The following is a 23,723-nucleotide window of genomic DNA, read 5'->3' as shown; positions in this document are numbered from 1 at the left end:
ACTTGTGTTTTTTTATCTTCTGAAGCGTGCTATGATTTATATTCCAAAGTGACTTATATAATGCATTAATGTCAGCAAAGCGTAAACACTTAAAAGTGGGCCCTTCAAGGTTTATGTAGCTAAATATATTTCTTATGTCTGTTTGTCGTAGACAGTATCGCAGAGTTTTTCTTCATTTTAGGAAGTGGTTCACATAGATAGACCAAAGCCTTCTTTACATAATAAGTAGCCTAATAGTTTAGCAACCAAATGTTAGACTGCGTAACGATTCTCTCATGGAAACGATTCACGCCGAATGAGAGGTTTGCGAGCCCACTATGTGGTTAAGTTTCAGTAAGTTTAGTTTTTTATGGACATAGCCATAGATTTATGTTTCTGCCAAGTGGGTGCAAAAAACGAGCATTTTTTTTAATTTTTATAAAACACATTTTCATCGCTGTTTACAAATGATAACCAGGCTAACTTATCATACACATATGCAACAAATGCTTAACATATTTAAACATTCTCATTACTCAGTAATTCATTATACTGGGTGTTAGTTTTTTCTAGAGTAGGCTATATTCCGTTCGATGGTGCGTTTGATGAATTCACTACACAAAATGTATCTTGCGAAGTGAAATGCATGCAGTTACCAACCATATAATACACACATTGTTTCTATGAGGGTTAGCGCTTCACTAAATCAAATTATTTAACAAATACCTGTTCACAAAAAGCACTTATTCGCGCGTACACAGGTTTGAGTTACACGTAATATCAGAGGGAGCGCAGAGCCATGATCAGGTAAGCCGAGAGATTCGTGCTGGCACCCTCTTGTATTACAATAATGCATTTTCGACATTTGCCATTAAAATAATGCAAAAAACTGCCTCAAATGAACTATAAATACGAGAATGAAGTTGTAAAAGCTGCAATCCGTTTCTTATTGGTTAAAATGAATGAAGACTATCTTGTGTTTTTCCACGAGCACCCACGGGATCACTTAATATCTGGATTGTTTGATTGATGAGATTAAATGGAGAACAAATTGAGACTTTTGCTGAGAAATATCTGAGACAAAATTGGAACTTACCATAATAACGACCGCATCCAGAAACGCCTGGGTGATATGTTGTCTATAGCAAGACCCACGTCGTCTTTACAAAGACGTAACGTCAAGTTTGCCACGCAACGTCGTCTTTAAAAAGACGCACCCGAAATTTGCTGTTTTAGGGGAAAAAGCTCTTTTAGCGTGCTGAGGCGCACAGGGGAGATGATCATCTGCAACACAAACAGGGGGTAGTGCAGCCTGATGTGTGCAACCCACTCGACACGAGTAACCACCACCGCTGAAGCGCCGTACCGCCAACACGAAGAGCTCTCCAAGAGCACGCTGAACTCGTTCAGTCTTCTTCTCTCAGTAGAGGGATCAGGAGCAGAACGATGTGATCGCTCAGCTCCGAAGCGAAAAGCTGAATGTGCGCTGCATCTGCTGCCTACTTATACTCACGCTGTGATCAGCGGCAGCTGGATGCAATAATCGCATGCCAATGTGCATTGGCTCGTTTAGTTTACACTCGAAGTTGATTGGTCTCTCTAAGCGAGATCCCAATTTCGTCGGTCATCCGACGTGACGTCGAGAGTGACCGACTGAAAGGGAACTTAAATATCCTGATTTTTTTTTTATGTTGTTATTGGTTTTCATGTCAGTATTAAATACTATATTTGCCTATGTCCTGTATGTAGTGACATCAACAGAAATCAACACACATAATGACACAACATTTAGGATGGGTTCCAAGATGTTGGCCAAGATCTTGTCAAACATGCCAATACTGTCTCACTGCAGCACAGCTGTGCTAATGACAGATCAACTCACAGACTCATAAATATAAGTCATGTTATGTGAAACATGAAATCACTCTTTGACAAAAGAAGCTCAGAGTCAAAGCTTTAGAATTTGTGGATACATGGATATGTCGAAAGTATAGAATATTAAAGGAATACTTTACCCAAAATGAAAACTTGCTGAAAATTTACTCACCCTCAGTCCATCCAAGATGTAGATGAGTTTGTTTCTCTGGAACAGATTTGGAGAAATACATCATTACTTCACTTGCTCACCAGTGGATCATTTGCAGTGAATGGGTGCCGTCAGAATGAGAGTCCAAACAGCTGATAAAAACATCACAATAATACACAAGTAATCCATACCACTCCAGTCCATCAGTTATCATCTTAACATCTTGTCAAGTGGAAAGCTGCATGTTTGTAAGAAACAAATCAATCATTATGTGTTTTAACAATTACTTCAAATACGAGTTCATAATTCATAATAGCACTTCCTCCAGTGAAAAAGTATATCCCCTGTTGTCCTTTCACATCCAAATCCACCCACATATGTATTTAGTACTGTTTTGAACTGTTATCACTTGTAAATGGTGCTGGATCTTTGCACATTTCTCTCTAATTCAGACTTGTGTCTTGGGAGAAAGCACTATTATGATAGAGGACATTCTTTAGCTGAAAGCAATGGTTTGAATTGGATTACTTGTGGATTATTGTGATGGTTTTTATCAGCTGTTTGGACTCTCATTCTGACAGCACCCATTCACTGCAGAGAATACATTGGTGAGCAAGTGATGTAATGTTAAATTTCTCCAAATCCATTCTGAAACTCATTTACATCCTGAAAAAATGAAGGGTGAGTACATTTTCAGCAAATTTTCATTTTTTGGGTGAACTATTCCTTTAATTCCATGAAGGCAAGAACTTATACATGTTTTCTTACCACCCCATGCTCAGCATGATGTCTGGTTTTAGTGAAGTTGAAGCACATCAACAGCAGTCTGACATGAATAAACTGCACTGAAACCTTTGCGTCTCATAATCCTCACAGGGTATGTTAGAGACTTCAGCACCTGCAGCCATCTGCCTCCCTCTCCAATATACATCTCCACAGAGAGAAATATTCAGAGAACTTAGTCTAGATTCTAGACCACAAACCATCCCTGAGAGAGCATGCATACTAAAATTTATCAGGACACCTATTTCAGTGATGTCTGCTGCCTGGTTGTGAAAACACTGTATGTGTGGTATTTAAAAAAATCTCTCTCTCGCATACATATGTTATACCACCTTTAAAGAATTGTAATGGAGGATCATACAAATTTTGAGCTAGTGGTGCTAAGGGTTTAGTGAAAGAGCTGACTGGGTATTTCCCGCTCAACCTTTCACTTTTTGCTTGTCTCAACTCACAGATAAAAAGAAAATGCTAATGATCACAGGAAATAGACCTTGTCATTTCGCAGGACTATGCGCTGACCTATGACTCACCAAGGGAATGCAGAGTCCTGCACTCCCTCACACACACTCACACACAGCAAGAGTTTCAAGCCACTACCCACATTCCTGTTGTCTCCCACTTACACAGTCCTGCCCTCTCAAATACACAAAAACACACATAAACTAGTATTTTGCATAGATTAATAAGTAACTACCTAGCGACCACTCAGAACACCCCTAGCAGTACCCTAACAACCATCTTAAACATTTTAGAAGCTCCACAGCAACACATTGGTCGTCACCAGGAATACCCTTGTGACTGTGCACGGGCTTCAATAAAAGGGAAAACAAACAATATATATAATTTTTTAATTCTATAATAATTGCATTTATCTTTTGAGATAATTATGTGCCAATATGTTGCTCCATGTACTTTAAATTTGGAGCTGTGGAGAGAATACAATAGGGCCCATAACATAACCCTGGGGGATACCCATTAAAAAAATGGACTGGCCAATTGTGTACCGCTAATCTTTGCTGTGATTGTCCAGATATTATGCTTGCACTTACATATAGAGAAAGTCAGGTAAAGATCGAACTTAGATGGGAGAACCTTCAGGAAGAACAACCTTCTCAGCAGGACGTTATCAATCAGCTCTTTATGGCGGAGTGGTTGGATGGACAATGGACATTACTTTTAGAGAGGCTAATGACAAACCCCCTGGAGTTTGACAAATGGCTTTTACAGGACCCTGAGAGCAAGAGTTAAACATTCTCTGCCCTGATGAGACAAGAATTGAGGTCTTCAGGATAAGAGATGACTCAGATTATATTACTCTTTCCATTGCTCACAGGTCCCAGTCCTGCCATAAATTCTAAGGTCAGAGAGATTTGTGGCACTACCCTGTGAAGTGTCCATTCCTGTCAAAGTTCTTTGACTAGCAACAACTGTTTATTTTTGCTAATGCAGTTTTGTCCATGTTTAAGAAATATTTTTGACATAAAAACGTTTGATACATGAAGTAATTTGTTTTTGTGACTAATTGATTTACCTTAATTATTTGGCTTTTTTATCTCATTTATTTTATCTCAAGTTTTCAATAGGCCTATATGCTTAAGATATTAACCAATTCTGCTGGTGAAAGAAACTATTCATGACACTGATCAAGATTATAGGCCAAAAAAGTAAATAAAGAAAATAAATTGTACAATCCGCCAATCATTTCATTCCTTGTAAACAAATTATACTGATTCTTAAGACTTTTATTAATATTTGAATCAAGAACAAACTGTGAAATATTAATGAATGTGGAACAATTGCTTGAGAGGCAAGTTACCAAAAAAGTACTATCTACAAATGTCATTGTCACGAAGCATTTCTCAGCAGGAAATAAAAAATACAATAATTTGTGCCTCTGAAGCATTTTTTTCTTTTTATGCATTATACTCTTACACTCTAATTTTTATATATTTTTAATTTTATATATATTTATAGGTTTAAATATTTGATTATTTAATGGACAAAATTGGGCATTTGGTTTTCTGAGCTACTGAGCGCCTTGAGTTCATTGAAATCATATATTAGTGGACCGATGATTGCTTTGCTTTGATATCATATAGGGAATTCTGAAAGAATTCTACATTTTTTTTTCTCCAATTTTGTTTTCTCTATACAAGTCAGATTGTTCTTCATCTGGTTTCGTTTTAGGATTCTGGCAACATTATTTTCAAAAGGTTGCAATCTTTTACACATTCAAACACCAACTCACAAACTGACATCAACAGAACACAATGTCAAAGTATCAAGATTGGAAATCTGCACGGTTATGCAATGGAAAAACAAAATAAGCTTTTATGTTCAGTCATTACTATGACACAAGACTTCAAATACTTTTTAACAACTATCATTTTGATTCACAGTACACAGAGTTTTACCATAGAAGGGAAAATTGCAAAATTGCAAAACAGGCCTCAGTAGTTATCTGTTTCTTATAAACCCTTGATAAAGCACAATAAAACCAGCCAGTTTTGATGCCAGTCATTTATTAATGAGATACAAACACCAGACATTTCCTACCCTTATGAGCATGTTTTTAACACTAGGAGATGAAGATTCACTGATATTTGAAGTGACCTTCTGTATATTTTTATTATAGGGACAATTAGTCTGGGGTTAGTTGTCTTGCTCGAGGCCGGACTGCTGCTGTAGATGAAGCGGGGATTGAACCAGCACACCACACTACCACTTCACCATCACTCCTACCTAAAATGCATCATGGACTTTATGCTCAGATTTTATGGGCCAATATCATGACAAATTTCACAGAGCTGCACTCTATTTTTCCATAAATTCCAGCTTGTTTGGACAAAGCTGCAGGACAATTTTATAGCCTTTTAAAATGGAGTGAAAACCAGAGGCCATGCCATCACGTTAAGCTGCAATCTCATTAGAGATTCCAAGCATAACACAACTTTGTGTCAAAGCCATACTCCAAACATGAAGAATAAATGAGAATATAAATACTCTAAATGGTCAATCATAACTTTGATTCATTGAATAAAAAACATTTCATACAAAATACAATTGCTGGTTTCCAGCTCTAAGGCTGTAACGAATTTAGTCCACTGAAGCCCCTCTAAGGGTGGCTCCAGACGCCCAAACAAAATCCAAAAAGTCCAGGAGAGTGGTGGAGTGGAGGTGGAACGGAGGGCCCGTGAAGAGGAACAGGACCTGGAGTGTGGAGTAATGGCGGGCCTGGAGCTAGGAGCAGTGGTGGACCAGGATCATGGGGCAGTGGTAGACTGTGGAACACTGGAGGACCTGGGCCATGGATCAGATCCATAGGAGCATGGAGCCATGGCAGTACAGGCAGGGCAGGGAGCCATGGTGGTGCAGGCACAGCAGGGAGCCATGGCGGTGCCTCCTTAGCCGTGACAGGATAGACCGTGAGTTCGTGAACGGCCTCCGTGGCCATAGCAGGACAGGCAGTGAGTTCGTGAATGGCCTCCGTGGCCGTGACAGGGCAGACAGTGAGCTCGCGAACGGCCTCCGTGGCCGTGACAGGGCAGACAGTGAGTTCGCGAACGGCCTCCGTGGCCGTGACAGGGCAGACAGTGAGTTCATGAACGGCCTCTCAGAAGCGAATGCCGCCACTTCTGGAGGTTCTGCAGCGGATGCTACCACTTCTGGAGGCACTGGATTGGATTCATAGACAGGAGAGGCCTATTGAGCGCAGTGTGCAGCCCACACGCTCAAAATGGTGACTGCCATTACAGGCAATGCAGTAGACAGTGGAATGCCTGGCGGGCTTGAGAGCGTAGGGACCACTGGAATGTCAGCCGCTCGCACTGACATCAGTGGTGGGTCCATCACACTAGCAATCAGTCTTTTCAGTCCTTGCCCAAGCTCCACAGAAGACCAGCTTGGGTACTATAGCCCCCCCCGCCAAAAAAATCCTTAGGTGAAATCTTGGTGACAGCCGGGACGTGGAGAGGCTCAGGCGTGGCATCCATCTTGGCCGAGGACTCAGGCGTGATGGCTATCTTGGCCGGAGAATCAGGCGTGGTGGCCATCTTGGCCGGGGAATCAGGCGTGGCGGCCATCTTGGCCGAGGAATCAGGCTTGACGTGAACAGACTCTGAAATGGCGGCCATGATGTGATGAGGTGCTGAAATGGTGGCCATGTCATGACGAGACACTGGGCGATCAGCTGCGATATGACGAGACTCTGGACGATCAGTTAAGACGTGACGAGACTCTAGAAGGGTGGCCATTTTGTGAAGAGACTCTTGTGTGGCAGCCATCTTGTGAAGAAGCTCTTCAATGGCGGCCATGTTGAGAAGAGTCTCTTGAGTGACCGGCATGACGTGAGCAAGCCCTGGGGTAGCAGACATGATGTTAGCAGACTCTGGCTTGGCAGACATGATGTGATCAGGCTTTGACTTGGTAGATATGACATGAGTAAACTTTGACTTAACTGGCATGATGTGAGCAGGTCCTGGAGTTGCAGGCATGACGTTAGCAGGCTGTGGCTTGGCAGACAAGACGTGAGCAGCAGGTCCTGGAGTTGCAGGCATGACGTTAGCAGGCTGTGGCTTGGCAGACATGACGTGAGCAGGTTCCGTAGACTCTGACATGACTTGAATAATCCCAGACATAACGTGCAAACATTTTGGTGTGGCGGATACTGGAGGATAGCAGGATTCCTCATCAACTATCCCCACAGTAAATGGTGAGCCAGCCAAACGGAGTGCAAAGTCAATGTATTGTTCCAGTGACCAGTGTGGGGTATTGCGTGGCATTAACTGTGAAATGTTTTTGTCCAAACCAAAACGGAAAATGTCTTTAAGGAAAGTATTGTTGAAGTCTACCAAATGACACAACTTACAAAAGTCTGCCACATAATCCTCAACGGGCCTGTTACCTTGGCGAAGTTGAACGAGACGATCTGCTGGGTTCATTTTTGCGGTCGTGTATTGTATTGTAGTTTGGGTCTGTAACGAATTTAGTCCACTGAAGGCGAGCGTAGTGAAGAACCCATGTGCAGTTTATTTACAGACGTGATCCAAATAAATGAAGACTAGAGACACAGACTTGACGAGGCTTGAACAGACTTGACGAAGCATAAACAGACTAGACTCACCGACAGCGGGTTACAACTTCAATACACGACACTGGAACACAGGAACAATGACAACATGATGGCTACTTATAGCAGACAATGAGGGTCACATGACAAGAACAAACCAATGGGAAACAAGACACATGTCTAAGACAACCAATCAAAACATAACACACAGACAAGGGAATCACATGACAGAACATGACTTAGGCCTAACTACAAAATAAAAGACATGAAAACAATGAACAACGAACAAGAAACAAAAACCCAAACACCACATTACAAAAGCTAAAGTTCAAATTACCAAAATAAACAGGTTAATAAAGAAAAAAAATCTCAAAGTGTTAACCAGTGTTGGGAAAAGTTACTTTTAAAATGAATGCATTACAATATTGAACAGACTAGACTCACCGACAGCGGGTTACAACATCAATACACGACAAGGTACAATGGGAACATGATGGCTACTTATAGCAGACAATGAGGGTCACATGACAAGAACAAACCAATGGGAAACAAGACACATGTCTAAGACAACCAATCAAAACATAACACACAGACAAGGGAATCACATGACAGAACATGACTTAGGCCTAACTACAAAATAAAAGACATGAAAACAATGAACAACGAACAAGAAACAAAAACCCAAACACCACATTACAAAAGCTAAAGTTCAAATTACCAAAATAAACAGGTTAATAAAGAAAAAAAATCTCAAAGTGTTAACCAGTGTTGGGAAAAGTTACTTTTAAAATGAATGCATTACAATATTGAGTTACTCCCTAAAAAAGTAACCAATTGCATTACTTAGTTACTTTTTATGGAAAGTAATGCATTACTTTACTTTTGCATTACTTTTTCTCATCTGGGCTGGGCGTGATTGTTTGTTTTTAATATAAAAGTTAATTTTATACTTAATTTTTGCAAAAGCCCTTTCACCAAAAATGAAATGAGCATCCGGATGAAGGAAATGTAAATGCACGGCTGTAAATTAGAGGGCGCAGCTCAAACAAACCTTTAAACTGTGCTGCGATTCTGGATTGCATGAAGAATAAGACGCAGGAGAAGAAAGTTAAATAAATGCAATTGCAAATTTATCTCGCAATCCTGACTTTTTTCTCACAGTTCTGAGAATTCTACCACATATAAGAGATATAGACTTGTAATTACGAGACCGGATTGTAAAACGTAATCTCGCCATTACTTTTTTATGAAAACATTATGTCCAACGGAAATATTTTAACAAAAACAGTAATGTACTGTAGTCTGAGTTGTTGCACTTCTAAGGCGTTCCGTCTGTTTACGCGGAGATTAGGAGTCCGGACGAGCATTATGCTAAATGTAAATACTCACATGAATTTCTGATATCTGCAGTTGATGATATAAAAGTAAAACGTAAAATGTGAGCTATAGGGAAAACATTTCTCAAACGCATTAAACAGCACATGCATCTGACAAGGTAAGCTAATGCTTATGAGTTTACTTGGGAATTTTATGTAAAGCATGTTGGGGATCATCTGTGTTGTAAATTTTTCCCACATAAGCTCACTCTGTTATGTTCATAAAATGCCTCTTTTACTACTGTGAAGTGGTCAAAACCACAGCGGTGGATTTTGCAAAGAACAAACTCGACTAATCGATAATGAAATTCGAAATTCGATTTTAATCTTCATCGGATATTAATATGATTCAGTTATCGATAATTAGCCACATTCAGGATATAACACTCACTGTTATCTCAGGGAACCATTCAGTAGCGCAAAAACAATGTTAAACAGCAATTTTGTTATAATTATTGTAATTAGTTGTTGTCTTATCAGTGGTAGTCCATTGCATTTTCTTTGTTTCTAGCATGGCCTCAACGTAAAGCTCTACAGCACAAAGGCAAAGCATCATGCCCTGACAGACTAATGCCTCAGTAATCTGTCCCCACTATGAGGAATTGAGTTTCCAGAGGTTGTTAACCCTGCTGTGTTTTGGGAATATGAACAGCATGCAGCACATACCAACAGACTGAGATAACAGCTCAGAGGTGATACTTTTTTCTAATAGGGTGCACTTCTTACAAGTGGGCGATTGGGTGCAAATGGGGTTGACGTCAGTGGATGTTTACAACAACGTTTGATTGCTGATCAAGGCCAAGGCGAAACCTGTGTAAGAAAATTGGCAATTTAAAAAGCCAGAGTTTTGGTGGAAGAATAAAAACAACAATATTTGGCTTGAGGCTGGGTATATTCATTGTCAGATCCAGGAGGTTTGATGAGAAACATACATGTTTGTAGTTCTTGGCGTAGCAAGGTGGCAAGCAAAGCATAGGTGTTTTTAATTACATTTTGTTCTAATTTACACATACGTATACCTCAAAAATGACCTTTTGTAAAATGTAAACACATTAAAAAGTCTCATTTTTCACGTTTACTTGTCCAGTTGGAAAAACGCTAACTGAACGCACTTTAGGCAAAGAAATGTTGAAAAATGACTTGGATTCCCATCATAGGGATTAGATAAAATCAGTTTTAAAAATGTCCCACGACATCTCAATCCCATCATTCTTTCTCAGACCCTCTCTGAATGCCCTCAAGTGTTTATCATTCTTTGATACCCCCGTTTAAACCACGAAGTTTATTTATAGTCTGAGACTTAATCTGAGGAAACAAATTTATTTGTTTTCTTATCTAGAAATAACATTTTGAAGCAAAAAAGATCATGCTCATTATGCATTTTCAAGTTTTTTTTAATAATAATTAAAGATAAATGTAATTGAAATTAGTTAATTACAATTAGTTTTAGTTTAATTAATATTTCATAACTAGCGTTACCTCACAGCCATGACAAAAGTCACTACCAATTTTGTTACCTATTAGCTACCAGAGAGGTCATCAGCTTTTCATTCGTTAACTATTATCCAACAACCTAAAAATGAAAAAAATAAAAATGCCATCAAAACTTCAGACAGCAGAAAAAAAAATGGAAAATGGATATCAAATTCTGTGTAAATGTTAAAAACATATTATATAAAGTGATGTGATCACACTTCATTTCTTAGAAAGAAAGAAAGAAAGAAAGACAAACATATAATCGGTAGTATAATTATATAATCTCATTAATTATGAATAAGTGTAGTTACTATTGCTGCCAGTCTCCTTTCTGCCATTTTTACTAATCTTGTATCGACTCCTATATGCGGTAAAGAAAACATACAAATATATGACTTAATCTGCCCTCTAATGGCCAAATACACAAACACCAGATGAGACCCAGGCACATTCCTGTTGTGCTGATGTAATCACAGTGCCTCTTTCCATGGGAACAGAAGTGTAATATCCACGAGCAAGACACAAGGTGACATTCTCATGGCCTGGACGATGGCACACTCAGGACTGCACAGAAGTATTCTGGATTTGGAGTAGTCAGGTTTATATTAACATGGATTTGCCTCTGACACTGGATTTCCAGTGAATGACCAGATGGTGGTAGAGTAGAGTACAGCAAAACTGATCATGTAACCTAAAAATAAGTTATGTAAAAATAAAAAATAAAATGTATATATGATGACTGAATCAACCTGAATACATTTTGTTAGTCAAGTTACATTCACTTTAATGGCCAAGTTAAGCAGAAATAGTTCTTCTCCGATCTCGTGAGTTCTAAAAGTAAATTGATAGCATAGAGTTTAAGTGTATAAACCAACAACTAAGAACGATAACTATATTAGCATCCACGTTAATAAATGTTGGTGCCAGAACAATATCGTTCTGTTTATTATAAGCATGCACAACCATTGTCATCTGCAGCTTAAAGTGCTTAAACTCATTAAATCCAGGTGGATTCAAATTCTCTGCCAATGTTTTATCATTGATTAGCTAGAAAAAAATATTCTGAAAGTGCTTTCATAAATCCTAATTATGACATAACAAGTCATAATTATGGAATGAATAGTTAAAATTATGAGTAACAAGGTCAAAATTAAGTCTTAAAAAGCTGAAATTATGAGATAAAAAGTAACTCATCAAATTCAAAAGTCAATTTGGACATAGAATTCCAAAATTTGAAATACCAAGTAAAAAATATGAGGTCATAATTATGACAAAAAGTTTAAATTATAAGCTGAAAACTCATAATTATGACAAACAGTTGAATAAAAAGTCTACATTTTGAGATAAAAGTTGTAGACCAACAAAAAGTTGAAATTATCAGATAAAAAGTGGATTATCAAATTCAAAAGTCAATTCAGACATAAACTTTCAAAATTTGAGATATGAAGTTTAAATTATGACAGAAGTCATGTTAATGACAAAAAAATTAAATTATAAGATGAAAAGCCATAATTATGAGACTTTTCAATTCAATCAATTCAAAATGACAAAATACTGAGTCATAATGATGAGATTAAAAAGTTGAAAGTTTGAGGTAAAAGTCGTAATAGTCCCAGAAAATTAAAATTATGAGACAAAAAGTCAATGATCAAATTCAAAAGTCAATTTGGACATAAACATAAAATTTGCGATACAAAGTCGAAATTATGAGACAAGTCATGTTTTATGACAAAAAGTTTAAAGTATGAGATGAAAAGTCATAATTATGATAAGCATTTACAATTATATAATACTGTCATAATGATAAGATTAAAAAGTCAAAATTATGACAGTCAATTATGAGATAATAATTAAGTCAATATTAGATAATAAAAGAGTTATGATAAAAATGGTGACTTTTCATTTCAAAGTTTCCATTTTCATTTGACTTCTCAGTTGACAGGAATAGGCTTCCATACCTGTCATTATCATTATACTGTAATGTAGTTGTGGTGCGGACTTCACAATTCTTACTGAGTGATTATTGAAGCTTTACCACTAAAGTTATCGTCCTTGGTGTGAACGGATCTTAACACTCTGCAGCACTGCAAAACGTCAGAGCAGTAGCTGTGATAGTCCTGTGTTAACCCCTAGCTTGTGCATGTTGGCTGTATGTGCCAGTTAAAAGCAGCTGTTTCTCATAAGTTCATGTGACAGAGCAAGGCCAGAGACCACAGATGGGTCATGACATTACTGACATCATTATGTGTCACAGCAGTGCCTGGAGCAGAACCCCATTAGCCATTAAAAAACACTTACCATTCATACCATTTGCATTTGATTCTAATGCAGTATCCAGAGGGTTAAAAAAAAATAAATGATGACAACACATTAATATGCATGTAAATGGTTGTTTTTAACCTGAAATTCAACCTCCTAAATGGACCCAAAGGACACCAGATCTCATGGTGGCAGTTTTCTAAATGTTATAACCCTTGTTTTAGGTTTCAGGGTGTCTTTCTAAGTGCCTGTGGAAATTATGTGCCCTCAACATAGTTTGGCATCTTCTTGCATTTGGTGCAGCAGGGTCAGGAGATATACTTAGAAAGTCAGCTCCTCGCAGTACAACACTTGAGCTCCTTAAAGAGAAATCTAAGAGGGTCCCTGAACATGGCCGGTCCACACAAGCGATTAAATCCAGGCCGGCCTGACCTTACATGGAGGCGATGAGAGCCCTGGATCCAGAAAGAGGAGCTGATGGATGGGCTGGGTGTGAAAGTGCAAGCCTGAAATGGTTCAGGGTCCCATAGTGAAAGTGCTGGGGGTTCCTGTGTTGTCTTTGTCAAAAATGAAATGGCCAGGCCCAATATATTTGTTAGTAGGAACAGCTAGGATGATTGAGATGGATAGTTTCTTTTTTTTAATCTAAATATTTGCTGGAAGATCTCATTAAAATGTGTCAGGTTTTACAAAGGACCCTAGAAATATGCATAATAATATACTCACTAATAATACTAAAACACAGCATACTTTGTTATATTACTGCATACATTTAAAATGTTTATAATCAGTTACAAGATCATGAGCTATTCAGAAATTATGAGATAAGTCATAATTATGACAAAAAGTTACAATTCTGAGATGAAAAGTCATAATTATGACAGTCGAAATTATATAATACTGAGTCATAATGATTTGATTAAAAAATCTACATTTTGAGATAAAAGTTGCAATAGACCTACGAAAAGTTCAAATTATGAGATAAAAAGTCTGCTATCAAATTCAAGGTCAGTTCAGACAAACTCAAAGTTTGAGATACAAAGTTGAAATGAGAGAAGCAATAAGTATGACAAAAAGTTTCAATTATGAGATGTAAAGTCGTAATTATGAGTCAAAATTATATAATACTGAGTCATAATGATAAGATTAAAAAATTGAATTTTTGAGATAAAAGTCATATTAGTCTCATACTGTAAAGATGAAATTCTGAGATAAAAACCTCTATTATCAAATTCAAAGTCAATTCGGACATAAACTTGCAAAATTCGAGATACAAAGTTGAAGTTATGAGAGAAGCCATAAGTATGACAAATTTTTTGAACAACCTAGTATGAGAGCCTGTTCTAGTACACCCCCAAAACAAAATCAAGACTTTGTAAAAGAGCATAGGACAAAATAGGACCCCTTTCACAATCTGCAGCACTGCAAAACTTCAGTGCTGTAGCTGTAATAGTCCTGTGTTACACCCTGGCTTGTGCATGGCTGTATGTGCCAGTTAAAAGCAGCTGTTTCTCATAAGTTCATGTGACAGAGCAAGGCCAGAGACCACAGATGGGTCATGACATTACTGACATCATTATGTGTCACAGCAGTGCCTGGAGCAGAACCCCATTAGCCATTAAAAAACGCTTACCATTCATACCATTTGCATTTGATTCTAATGCAGTATCCAGAGGGTTAAAAAAAAATAAATGATGACAACACATTAATATGCATGTAAATGGTTGTTTTTAACCTGAAATTCAACCTCCTAAATGGACCCAAAGGACACCAGATCTCATGGTGGCAGTTTTCTAAATGTTATAACCCTTGTTTTAGGTTTCAGGGTGTCTTTCTAAGTGCCTGTGGAAATTATGTGCCCTCAACATAGTTTGGCATCTTCTTGCATTTGGTGCAGCAGGGTCAGGAGATATACTTAGAAAGTCAGCTCCTCGCAGTACAACACTTGAGCTCCTTAAAGAGAAATCTAAGAGGGTCCCTGAACATGGCCGGTCCACACAAGCAATTAAATCCAGGCCGGCCTGACCTTACATGGAGGCGATGAGAGCCCTGGATCCAGAAAGAGGAGCTGATGGATGGGCTGGGTGTGAAAGTGCAAGCCTGAAATGGTTCAGGGTCCCATAGTGAAAGTGCTGGGGGTTCCTGTGTTGTCTTTGTCAAAAATGAAATGGCCAGGCCCAATATATTTGTTAGTAGGAACAGCTAGGATGATTGAGATGGATAGTTTCTTTTTTTTAATCTAAATATTTGCTGGAAGATCTCATTAAAATGTGTCAGGTTTTACAAAGGACCCTAGAAATATGCATAATAATATACTCACTAATAATACTAAAACACAGCATACTTTGTTATATTACTGCATACATTTAAAATGTTTATAATCAGTTACAAGATCATGAGCTATTCAGAAATTATGAGATAAGTCATAATTATGACAAAAAGTTACAATTCTGAGATGAAAAGTCATAATTATGACAGTCGAAATTATATAATACTGAGTCATAATGATTTGATTAAAAAATCTACATTTTGAGATAAAAGTTGCAATAGACCTACGAAAAGTTCAAATTATGAGATAAAAAGTCTGCTATCAAATTCAAGGTCAGTTCAGACAAACTCAAAGTTTGAGATACAAAGTTGAAATGAGAGAAGCAATAAGTATGACAAAAAGTTTCAATTATGAGATGTAAAGTCGTAATTATGAGTCAAAATTATATAATACTGAGTCATAATGATAAGATTAAAAAATTGAATTTTTGAGATAAAAGTCATATTAGTCTCATACTGTAAAGATGAAATTCTGAGATAAAAACCTCTATTATCAAATTCAAAGTCAATTCGGACATAAACTTGCAAAATTCGAGATACAAAGTTGAAGTTATGAGAGAAGCCATAAGTATGACAAAAAGTTTAAATTATGAGGTGAAAAGTCCTAATTATGACAAACAGCGAAATTCTAGAATACTGAGTCATAATGATGAGATTGAAAACTTAAAGATGTTTTATACCCATAATTAGAGTATTTTCATTCATGTTTACAAAAGTGTAATGAACTAAGAAAAAATACCTAATGTACCATGTAATTACCATGCTTTATTGGTAATTGTGCATGATACTGTGGTATTAACATGGTATTCTCAGGGGGCCACATAAATCAAATGGGACTTGAAATTGGTACTGGAATCTTTTAGTAGCATTTCATTAAAAAAGTGCCATGGTTTTACCATATGATACCATTACTGTATAGTGGTACTACTTCAGTATAACTTATTATAATGACTTTGTTAATACAGTCATTTAAAATAAATAAATGTAAATCTTCCTTTATGCCTTTTAAGATATTTGATCAAAAGTAAACACATATTGCAGATTAAAAATGCTATATTAAATCAGTTTTTTTTTCCCCAAAAATAAATTAATACTTTTCTTCGGCAAGAATGCATTTAATTGATCAAAAGTTACAGTAATGTATCAGCAGTTTTCAGCATTGATAATAATCAGAAATGTTTTTGAGCAGTAGATCAGCATATTAGAATGATTTCTGAAGTATCATGTGACACTGAAGACTGAAGTAATGATTATGAAAATTCAGCTTTGATCACAGGAATAAATTATATTTTAAAATATATTAAAACAGAAAAATGTTATTTGAAATTCAAATAATATTTCACAATATTACTGTTTTACTGTATATTTAATCAAATAAATCCAGCCGTTGTGAGCAAAAGAGACTTCTTTCAAAAAAATTGTTAAAAACTCCTACAGACCCCAAGTGTTAGTGTACATGGTAATATAATATCAGCTGTTCAATAGTGCTGTAACTCTGAGCAAAGACACAAAGGCAAATACATACAGTATGTATACACTAATCTTTAATGCCATGCCATTCAACACTGGAACAATGTACAATGTGCAAAAAAGGTCCAGGAAAAATATTTTTATTGGAACGGGAGGTTCACAGGATAGAAAGATGTTTACCAGAGAATTTTTAAGACATATTGGAGAATAAACAATACATCTTAAGCCTCGGACTCAAACATCTTCTTCCTGCCGTCCATACCAGCCTTATCCTCGATGTTCTTACGCCAGTCGCCGACTTGTTCTGCAGACTGTGGAAACGCAAAAACATCAGATGTGAGCACAGGAGGATCCAAACCAAACACATCCCACTTGAAGACTTTCCTATGAACTGGGTAACACAGCCAAGCAAAGACAAGAAGCATTTCTGAATCTGCAACCCACCTCCTCTTTGACCTCCTTCTTGACTTGTTTGAGGTTGGCTCTCAGGTCCATGGAGACCTTGTGCTTGGAGCCCAGCAGAGCTTGAAGCATAGCGTCAGCAGACATGCGCACCTTCTTCAGCGCAGGCTTCTTGAACTTACCCTGCAGGTCGACCACCTTGATCTTCAGATCCTCAATCTATACACACATTAAACAGCAGTCAAACTGGAGCTCGGAGAACCAAATAGTTATCTTTATTTGTTTCTTTGTAGAAACAAATAAATGGATGAATCACTGAACAAACTGAAGTTTCACGATTTTTACCTCCTTGTTTGACTTGGCAACCTTTGACTCCAAGTCATATCTCTCCTCATCAACCTGGTCGATCTGTTGGTTCAGTTTCTTGCACAGCTCCTGGAAGGCCAAAACAACATTATACATATGATATATGATACTGATGATCAGATATCCATCCATCCATCTACAGTATATTACATAAGTATAAAATTGTGTAATTATAGTCAGGGTTATTAAATTTAACTAATACTAAAACTCAAATTAAATCCATAAAAAACATTTTCATTACTTGAAATGAAGTAAACGTTAACGTATTATTATTATTTTTTTGTTTCAGCTATTTCAACATTTATTATTTTTAGTTTAACTTCACGTAATAAATGAACTAAAACTGAAATAAATATTAAGAAAAACTACAAATGACAAAAACACAACACATGTACTAAAAAGTTCACAAAATGAAACTAAGAGATTCAAAATATGAACAAAAAACTATAATAGTATCTCAATGATACTAAAATAAAGTATATTAATATGTTGTCATTAAAATAATTATAATACTTATGATTTTCCTGTAGCTCAAAGAGTAAAGCAATATTAAATGTTTATATAACTATATAATTATAATATAGATAGATAGATAGATAGATAGATAGATAGATACTTATTATGTAATTATATCTATTAAATGTATATTAATATGTGGTAATTTAACTAGATATGATTGTATGTATGCATGTGTGTGTGTGTGTGTGTGTGTGTGTGTGTGTGTGTGTGTGTGTTTTCAAAAAAGTGAAAATTGAAACAATAGTATTGATATGATAATCAATACAATAATTATATTATTTCACAGTTATTATTATTATTGTTAATAATAATAAATAATAATAATAATAATAATAATGCATTGGCACCTGCAGATCTTGCATGGATCCAGGCAGATCGAGAGCAGGGCAGTGTTCATTCATATGAGCCTCCTTATTAGCAACAAGCTGCTTGGCTTCAGCGTCCATTAGACTGAAGGCAATAGAGAGCACCAGGCTCTGACGACACCAACAGACAAACAATAATCTCAATAAACAATATAAGCTTATGTTTTTTTCTTCAAATCTGCGCTTTATGAAATTACGGTAAAAACATGTCTTACCTTCAGATGGTGCCTACGGCTGGAGGTCATCTTTTTTCTGTTCATGAAAACAAGTTCACCATGAGACACACTGTGCTTGTGCTGGATTACTCAAAGAACAAATCACAATCCAACCAGAATCAGAATACTTACTCTGACATCTCGGCGGTTTAGTGCGTTCTCACCCTGGATTGGATAGAAATCAATTATTAGATGGCAGCTGAGTTAATCAGCTAATCCAGGACAAGCACTTTAAGAAATACATTCAGTCAGGGACAGCGGAGTCTAAGTTTAGTCCAACAGTCTTGAGACGTCCATCTGACACATTAAACACGATACCAGAGATCAGCTGCTGTATTCAATTCAAATTCAATTAAAGATTATAGCATATTAGAGTTACACTATTACATCAAAGATAAGTATTATTGCATATTTATGTCACATTGTAAACTGGTTGCAAGCATTACTTAGCAGATTTTATTAATAAAAACAACAGTCCAGGTCATGTGATTTATACACAATAGTCTGCCATATCAATTAGAGCAGATTAAATTATATTTAAATTATATTAAATTGAACATTCATATTCAAGAAACAAAATATTACTTTTTCAACGTATACATTAAAAATCCATAGTAATTCTTTTAAAATTTTTTAAAAATTATAAAACTCCATTTAATACAGAAATTGAAAACATAGCAATTCAATTGTATACTTTATCTGCTAATTTATAGCTCTGTTTAAAATCACACTTATTAACATATTCTAACTGCTCATGAATATAAAAAAAAAAAAACAATATGTGTCTAGACACATATTGGACGCAGTTGATATGTAGCAACTGTGTGTCCTTTACATACAGATCTAGAGAGAGTTCTGGATTGACGCTCACCTATGAGAGAAGAAGAGGGCAGTACACACTTGGAAGAAGAACTGGAAAGACTGGTGAGCCCCAGAGAGAAAAAAATTAAATAGGATATATATGTTGTGGTCTGATGGCTCAGCAGATCCTGGGAGTCCTGTTTATGGAAGTGGATTCCTCCTCAGACCAATAGGCCGCTGAGCTCCTGAAATATCCCCAGCCCATCCTTGGAAAGCCTCGTAAATTTCCCTTCCTTCAAGACGCATGTGTGTGTGTGTGTGTGTGTGCTGTAAATGGAAGCAATGCTTAACACACCAAGATACAAAAAACATAAACCACTTAAACAAAGCAGAGGGCTATAATCCAAAATAATAAGAGATATTTCAGCAAAACAATGTTAATTGTAGTTTAAATTACTTACCATACAGCAAAAGAGGACATGTCCATAAATATGATCTGAAATGCCATCTATATTTCTTCTGGATGTGGTGTACCAACAAAACAAAACAAAACAAAACAAAACAAAACAAAACAAAACAAAAAACAAAAAATGATTCAATTTAATTTAATTTAATTTAATAATTAAAAATCTAATTAAATTAAAGGAATAAAGATGGTGCAATGAAGTTGAGAAAGACAGACGAAACGACTGCTGTAATAGTAGCACTACAGTATTTATTTATTAAAGTCATAACAAACCACTAGTCATAGACTGGAAAAGAATGAAAGGACCAAATGTGCGTAATAAAACAAACGTGAAAAAGGATTTTCCTCAGAAGCATTCGTTTAATGGTAGTGGCTCTGCGATGATGATACACAATTCCCTTTCAGGACGTACATACTGCGTGAAACAAATGCTCATCTGAAGCGCTGAAAGCAGAAAAGACATAAAACTGTGGCAAAAAGATAAATGACCGCGCAGCTCTGACAAATTCCTATAATAATTAAACAAAGAAACGTCCGTGAATTTAGGCCTCGCCCTCGAACATCTTCTTCCTGCCGTCCATACCGGCCTTGTCTTCAACGTTCTTACGCCAGTCGCCGACATCTGCAGCCTGGATTATGAGAGAGGGATAAAGTGTGAAGGAATGCTACTCATATAAAACATATATACATGTTTATATACACACACACACAGCATATTATTTTCTATCAGGGTTTATGCAGATTTCATGAAGGTAAATTGAAGAGATTGTAAGACTAAGCAAAGACAATTTAAGGAATCAATTCAACAGAACTGAGTACATCAATATGGTCTTTCTACTTTCTACATATCTTCATTACTTTAATTCCAATTACACACACACACACACACACACACACACACACACACACAATAAAAAATTGCTTATGTCTTGAATAGCTCTGCTTCTAAACACTACAATCTGGAGATAACTTTACTGAACCTTCTCATTAGACAGTAAAAAATGATTCTTCCGCAGTATTTTTTGTCTTGTTTTCCAATGCAAATGTATAAAGATTCTTAAATCGAGATACATTTACTAGAGAAGCATGATCACAGTAGATAATTAGTCTTGTTTTGTGAGAAACTGAATTAACAACTTAATTCAAAGGCAAAACGAGTTCTCATTCCCCATTTCAGACGCTTGTTCTTGTTTTAAGCATAAATTCAATTTTGTTCAATTTCTGACTTATGCTCATGTATCTTGATTAAAGGATGTTCAGATATTTGTATTTGAAAAGAAAGTTAAAATATTGAGAGCTTTTGTGGAAGGATTAATTCATTCTTACTGTATGAAGACCTTTTTAAGACCAGCAGAAATTGTATATTATTAATTAATTAACTAACTAAGCATTTTATTCAATCATTCAATAATTTCCATTAATTTATATTAAATTAAATATGGATGATAATATTATGTATTTAAGCACACATTATATTCAGTAATATTATCAATTTAACTGCACTGACACCTCAGATTTTTTTCTTATCCAATAATGACAATACATGGACTACAATACATGCAGCTGAAATGTTTTTGTTTTTTTTTCACAAAAAAAGTTTATTCCTGTAAAGCTGCAAAGCATCACTCGCACAAAAACACATTATAAACCACTAATTATCAATATCTTTAAAATATATTTATTGAAGGAGTAAACCATGAGATGGTTTTCATTTTGTACGTTTTGTATCCATTCAGACTTCACGGCCATAACTATTAATATCTGTTCTCTGCATAGGAATAATGTCACAATATCATATTTCACCCACCTCCTCTTTGACCTCCTTCTTGACTTGTTTGAGGTTGGACCTCAGATCCAGAGACACCTTGTGTTTGGAGCCCAGCAGAGCTTGAAGCATCTGATCGGCAGACAGACGCACTTTCTTCAGCGCAGGTTTCTTGAACTTGCCCTGCAGGTCGACCACCTTGATCTTCAGATCCTCAATCTATACACACATTAAACAGCAGTCAAACTGGAGCTCAGAGAACCCAGTATATAGACTCATCAGAAACATTGTCACCACCATAATAAGGTATATTTGAGTATCGGACGTTACCTCTTTGCAGGCCTTGCCCACTTTGGACTCCAAGTCATATCTCTCCTCATCAGCATTGTCGATTTGCTGGTGAAGCTTCTTGCACAGCTCCTAAATAGAGATGTTTAAATATTCAGATTCTGTTTTCAAACCATCTTTTGCAACATATTGTTTCAAGAAAGTGCAATACAACTTCGATCAGCCCTAGGTGTACATACGTCACCGAAACTTCTGCAAAACATCTGCAATGCACTAATAAACATCTCAAGAGCAAATCTGTTCATTCACAACTTAGTGTTTATATATATATATATATATATATATATACACACACATACACATACACACATATACATATTTCAATTAACATTTATTTCATTTCAGGTAAATAAAAATGTTTTTATGGCTAAGTTTTAGTTTAACTACAAAAACCATGGAGTTACTGTTGCTGTTGGTGATATATATATATATATATTTATTAGTGCTGTCAAACGATTAATCGCATCCAAAATAAAAGTTTTTGTTTACATAATATATGTGTGTGTACTGTGTATATTTATTATGTTTATATAAATAGACACATGCATGTATATATTTAAGAAAAATTGTATGTTTATATATTGAATACATTTATATATAAGAATATAAATATATATACACGTAAATATTTTCAAAATATATACTGTATGTGTGTGTTTTTATATATATATAATATGGTTATTACTGTTTTTATAAGGAACATATTAAAAATAATTAAACAAAAATTCCATCTTCCTGGTGAAAATGTATACAAATAAATATCTAAGTGACATAGATGTGCTAAGTAAGGACTTTTAATTGCTTTAGTCTTCTGAACAGATGGTGAATGAGGAAACAGACCTGCAGTTCCTGTGTAGATCCGGGTATGGACAGAGGAGGGCAGTTTTCTGACATGTATTTCTCCTTATCTACCTTAATCTGAGCGACTTCTTTCTCCAGAATGCCCTTCGCAATGCCGAGCACCAAACTCTGTGGACAAATACATCATTTGGACCCTGAATCTCATAAAACACCATTACAGTGTTGCTTACAGCAATAAACACATACTGACAAAAACAGAAGCAGTCGGTGAAAAAACACTATTAATCACTAAGCTTATGTCACAGCCAGTTAGCCAGATGCAGATGGTATTAAACGGAGGGTCATTCTCCTCCTGCAGAGCATTTGATTGGACAAAGCCATATATTTTTTGCTCTGTATTTGTAGAAGAGTAAAACTCAAAAGTAAAATTGAAATGTATGTATATGGTGAAAGTTTATTTAATTAACATTCAGGAGCTAATAGGTAAAATAATGCAAACAGACATCAACTAAAAGCCACAAAAGTCAAATATTATTTTGATGTTATTAATAATTACATTGTTATATTGTATTATATTTATATTTTAAAAGCCACAAGTCAAATATTAATTTAATGTGGTCTTTAATTATATTATATTTAGCATTTTAGTGCTACATTAAAAAATTAAAAATAAAATCTAAGATTACGAGATTAAGGTCATAATATTTTGAGAAAAAGTCAAAATTATAAGAATAAAGTCAAAATTATGAGAATAAAGTCAAAATATTTTGAGAATAAAGTCAAAATTCTGAGAATTTAGTCGTAGCAATTACGAGATTAAAGTTATAATATTTTGAGAGTATAGCCTACACTCTAAAACATGCTGGGTTGTTTTAACCCAACTTTGGGTCAAATATGGACTAACCCAACT

At 36.0% G+C, this 23,723-nt stretch overlaps 2 protein-coding genes across 4 annotated transcripts in view; both read right to left on the bottom strand.

The window, feature by feature from the left end:
• Positions 1 to 16,767: 16,767 nt before the first annotated feature.
• On the bottom strand, positions 16,768 to 19,973 carry LOC107675255 (troponin I, fast skeletal muscle-like). Of its 3 annotated transcripts, XM_016469533.1 has the most exons (8): positions 19,895 to 19,973; positions 19,504 to 19,760; positions 18,765 to 18,797; positions 18,633 to 18,669; positions 18,400 to 18,528; positions 17,513 to 17,602; positions 17,210 to 17,386; positions 16,772 to 17,076 (listed from the first exon to the last, which is right to left on the bottom strand). In XM_016469533.1, the coding sequence occupies exons 3-8, from the start codon at positions 18,770 to 18,772 to the stop codon at positions 16,987 to 16,989; spliced, it is 531 nt and encodes a 176-aa protein (XP_016325019.1). In that variant the 5' UTR covers positions 18,773 to 18,797; positions 19,504 to 19,760; positions 19,895 to 19,973; the 3' UTR covers positions 16,772 to 16,986. The 3 variants fall into 3 exon arrangements, with proteins under 3 accessions (XP_016325021.1, XP_016325019.1, XP_016325020.1); XM_016469534.1 differs by lacking the exon at positions 19,895 to 19,973 and having other exon boundaries at positions 19,504 to 19,778; XM_016469535.1 differs by lacking the exons at positions 18,765 to 18,797; positions 19,504 to 19,760; positions 19,895 to 19,973 and having other exon boundaries at positions 16,768 to 17,076; positions 18,633 to 18,677.
• A 158-nt stretch (positions 19,974 to 20,131) lies between these two features.
• The window catches only part of LOC107675302 (troponin I, fast skeletal muscle-like), a 9,371-nt gene continuing 5,779 nt past the window's right edge, over positions 20,132 to 23,723 (bottom strand). Inside the window, exons 4-7 of the mRNA XM_016469604.1 lie at positions 22,853 to 22,981; positions 21,995 to 22,084; positions 21,707 to 21,883; positions 20,132 to 20,528 (exon numbers count right to left, since the gene is read on the bottom strand). Coding sequence (XP_016325090.1) covers positions 20,442 to 20,528; positions 21,707 to 21,883; positions 21,995 to 22,084; positions 22,853 to 22,981 — 483 coding nt within the window. The 3' untranslated portion in view covers positions 20,132 to 20,441. The remainder of the gene's footprint in view (positions 20,529 to 21,706; positions 21,884 to 21,994; positions 22,085 to 22,852; positions 22,982 to 23,723) is intronic.

The sequence above is a fragment of the Sinocyclocheilus anshuiensis genome, unplaced genomic scaffold (genome assembly GCF_001515605.1).
Source record: "Sinocyclocheilus anshuiensis isolate Anshui unplaced genomic scaffold, SAMN03320099.WGS_v1.1 scaffold532, whole genome shotgun sequence".
NCBI classification, from domain to species: domain Eukaryota; kingdom Metazoa; phylum Chordata; class Actinopteri; order Cypriniformes; family Cyprinidae; genus Sinocyclocheilus; species Sinocyclocheilus anshuiensis.
Note: the sequence above shows the minus strand (reverse complement) of the source record. Positions and strands in the feature narration are given on the sequence as shown.

Excerpts from the sequence above, each read along its gene's own strand:
- LOC107675255 (XM_016469533.1), bottom strand. Across the intron at positions 17,387-17,512 it reads TTGCCAAGTCAAACAAGGAG|ATTGAGGATCTGAAGATCAA; the intron begins GTAAAAATCGTG and ends ATGTGTGTATAG. Across the intron at positions 17,077-17,209 it reads AGAAGGAGGTCAAAGAGGAG|TCTGCAGAACAAGTCGGCGA; the intron begins GTGGGTTGCAGA and ends GCGTTTCCACAG.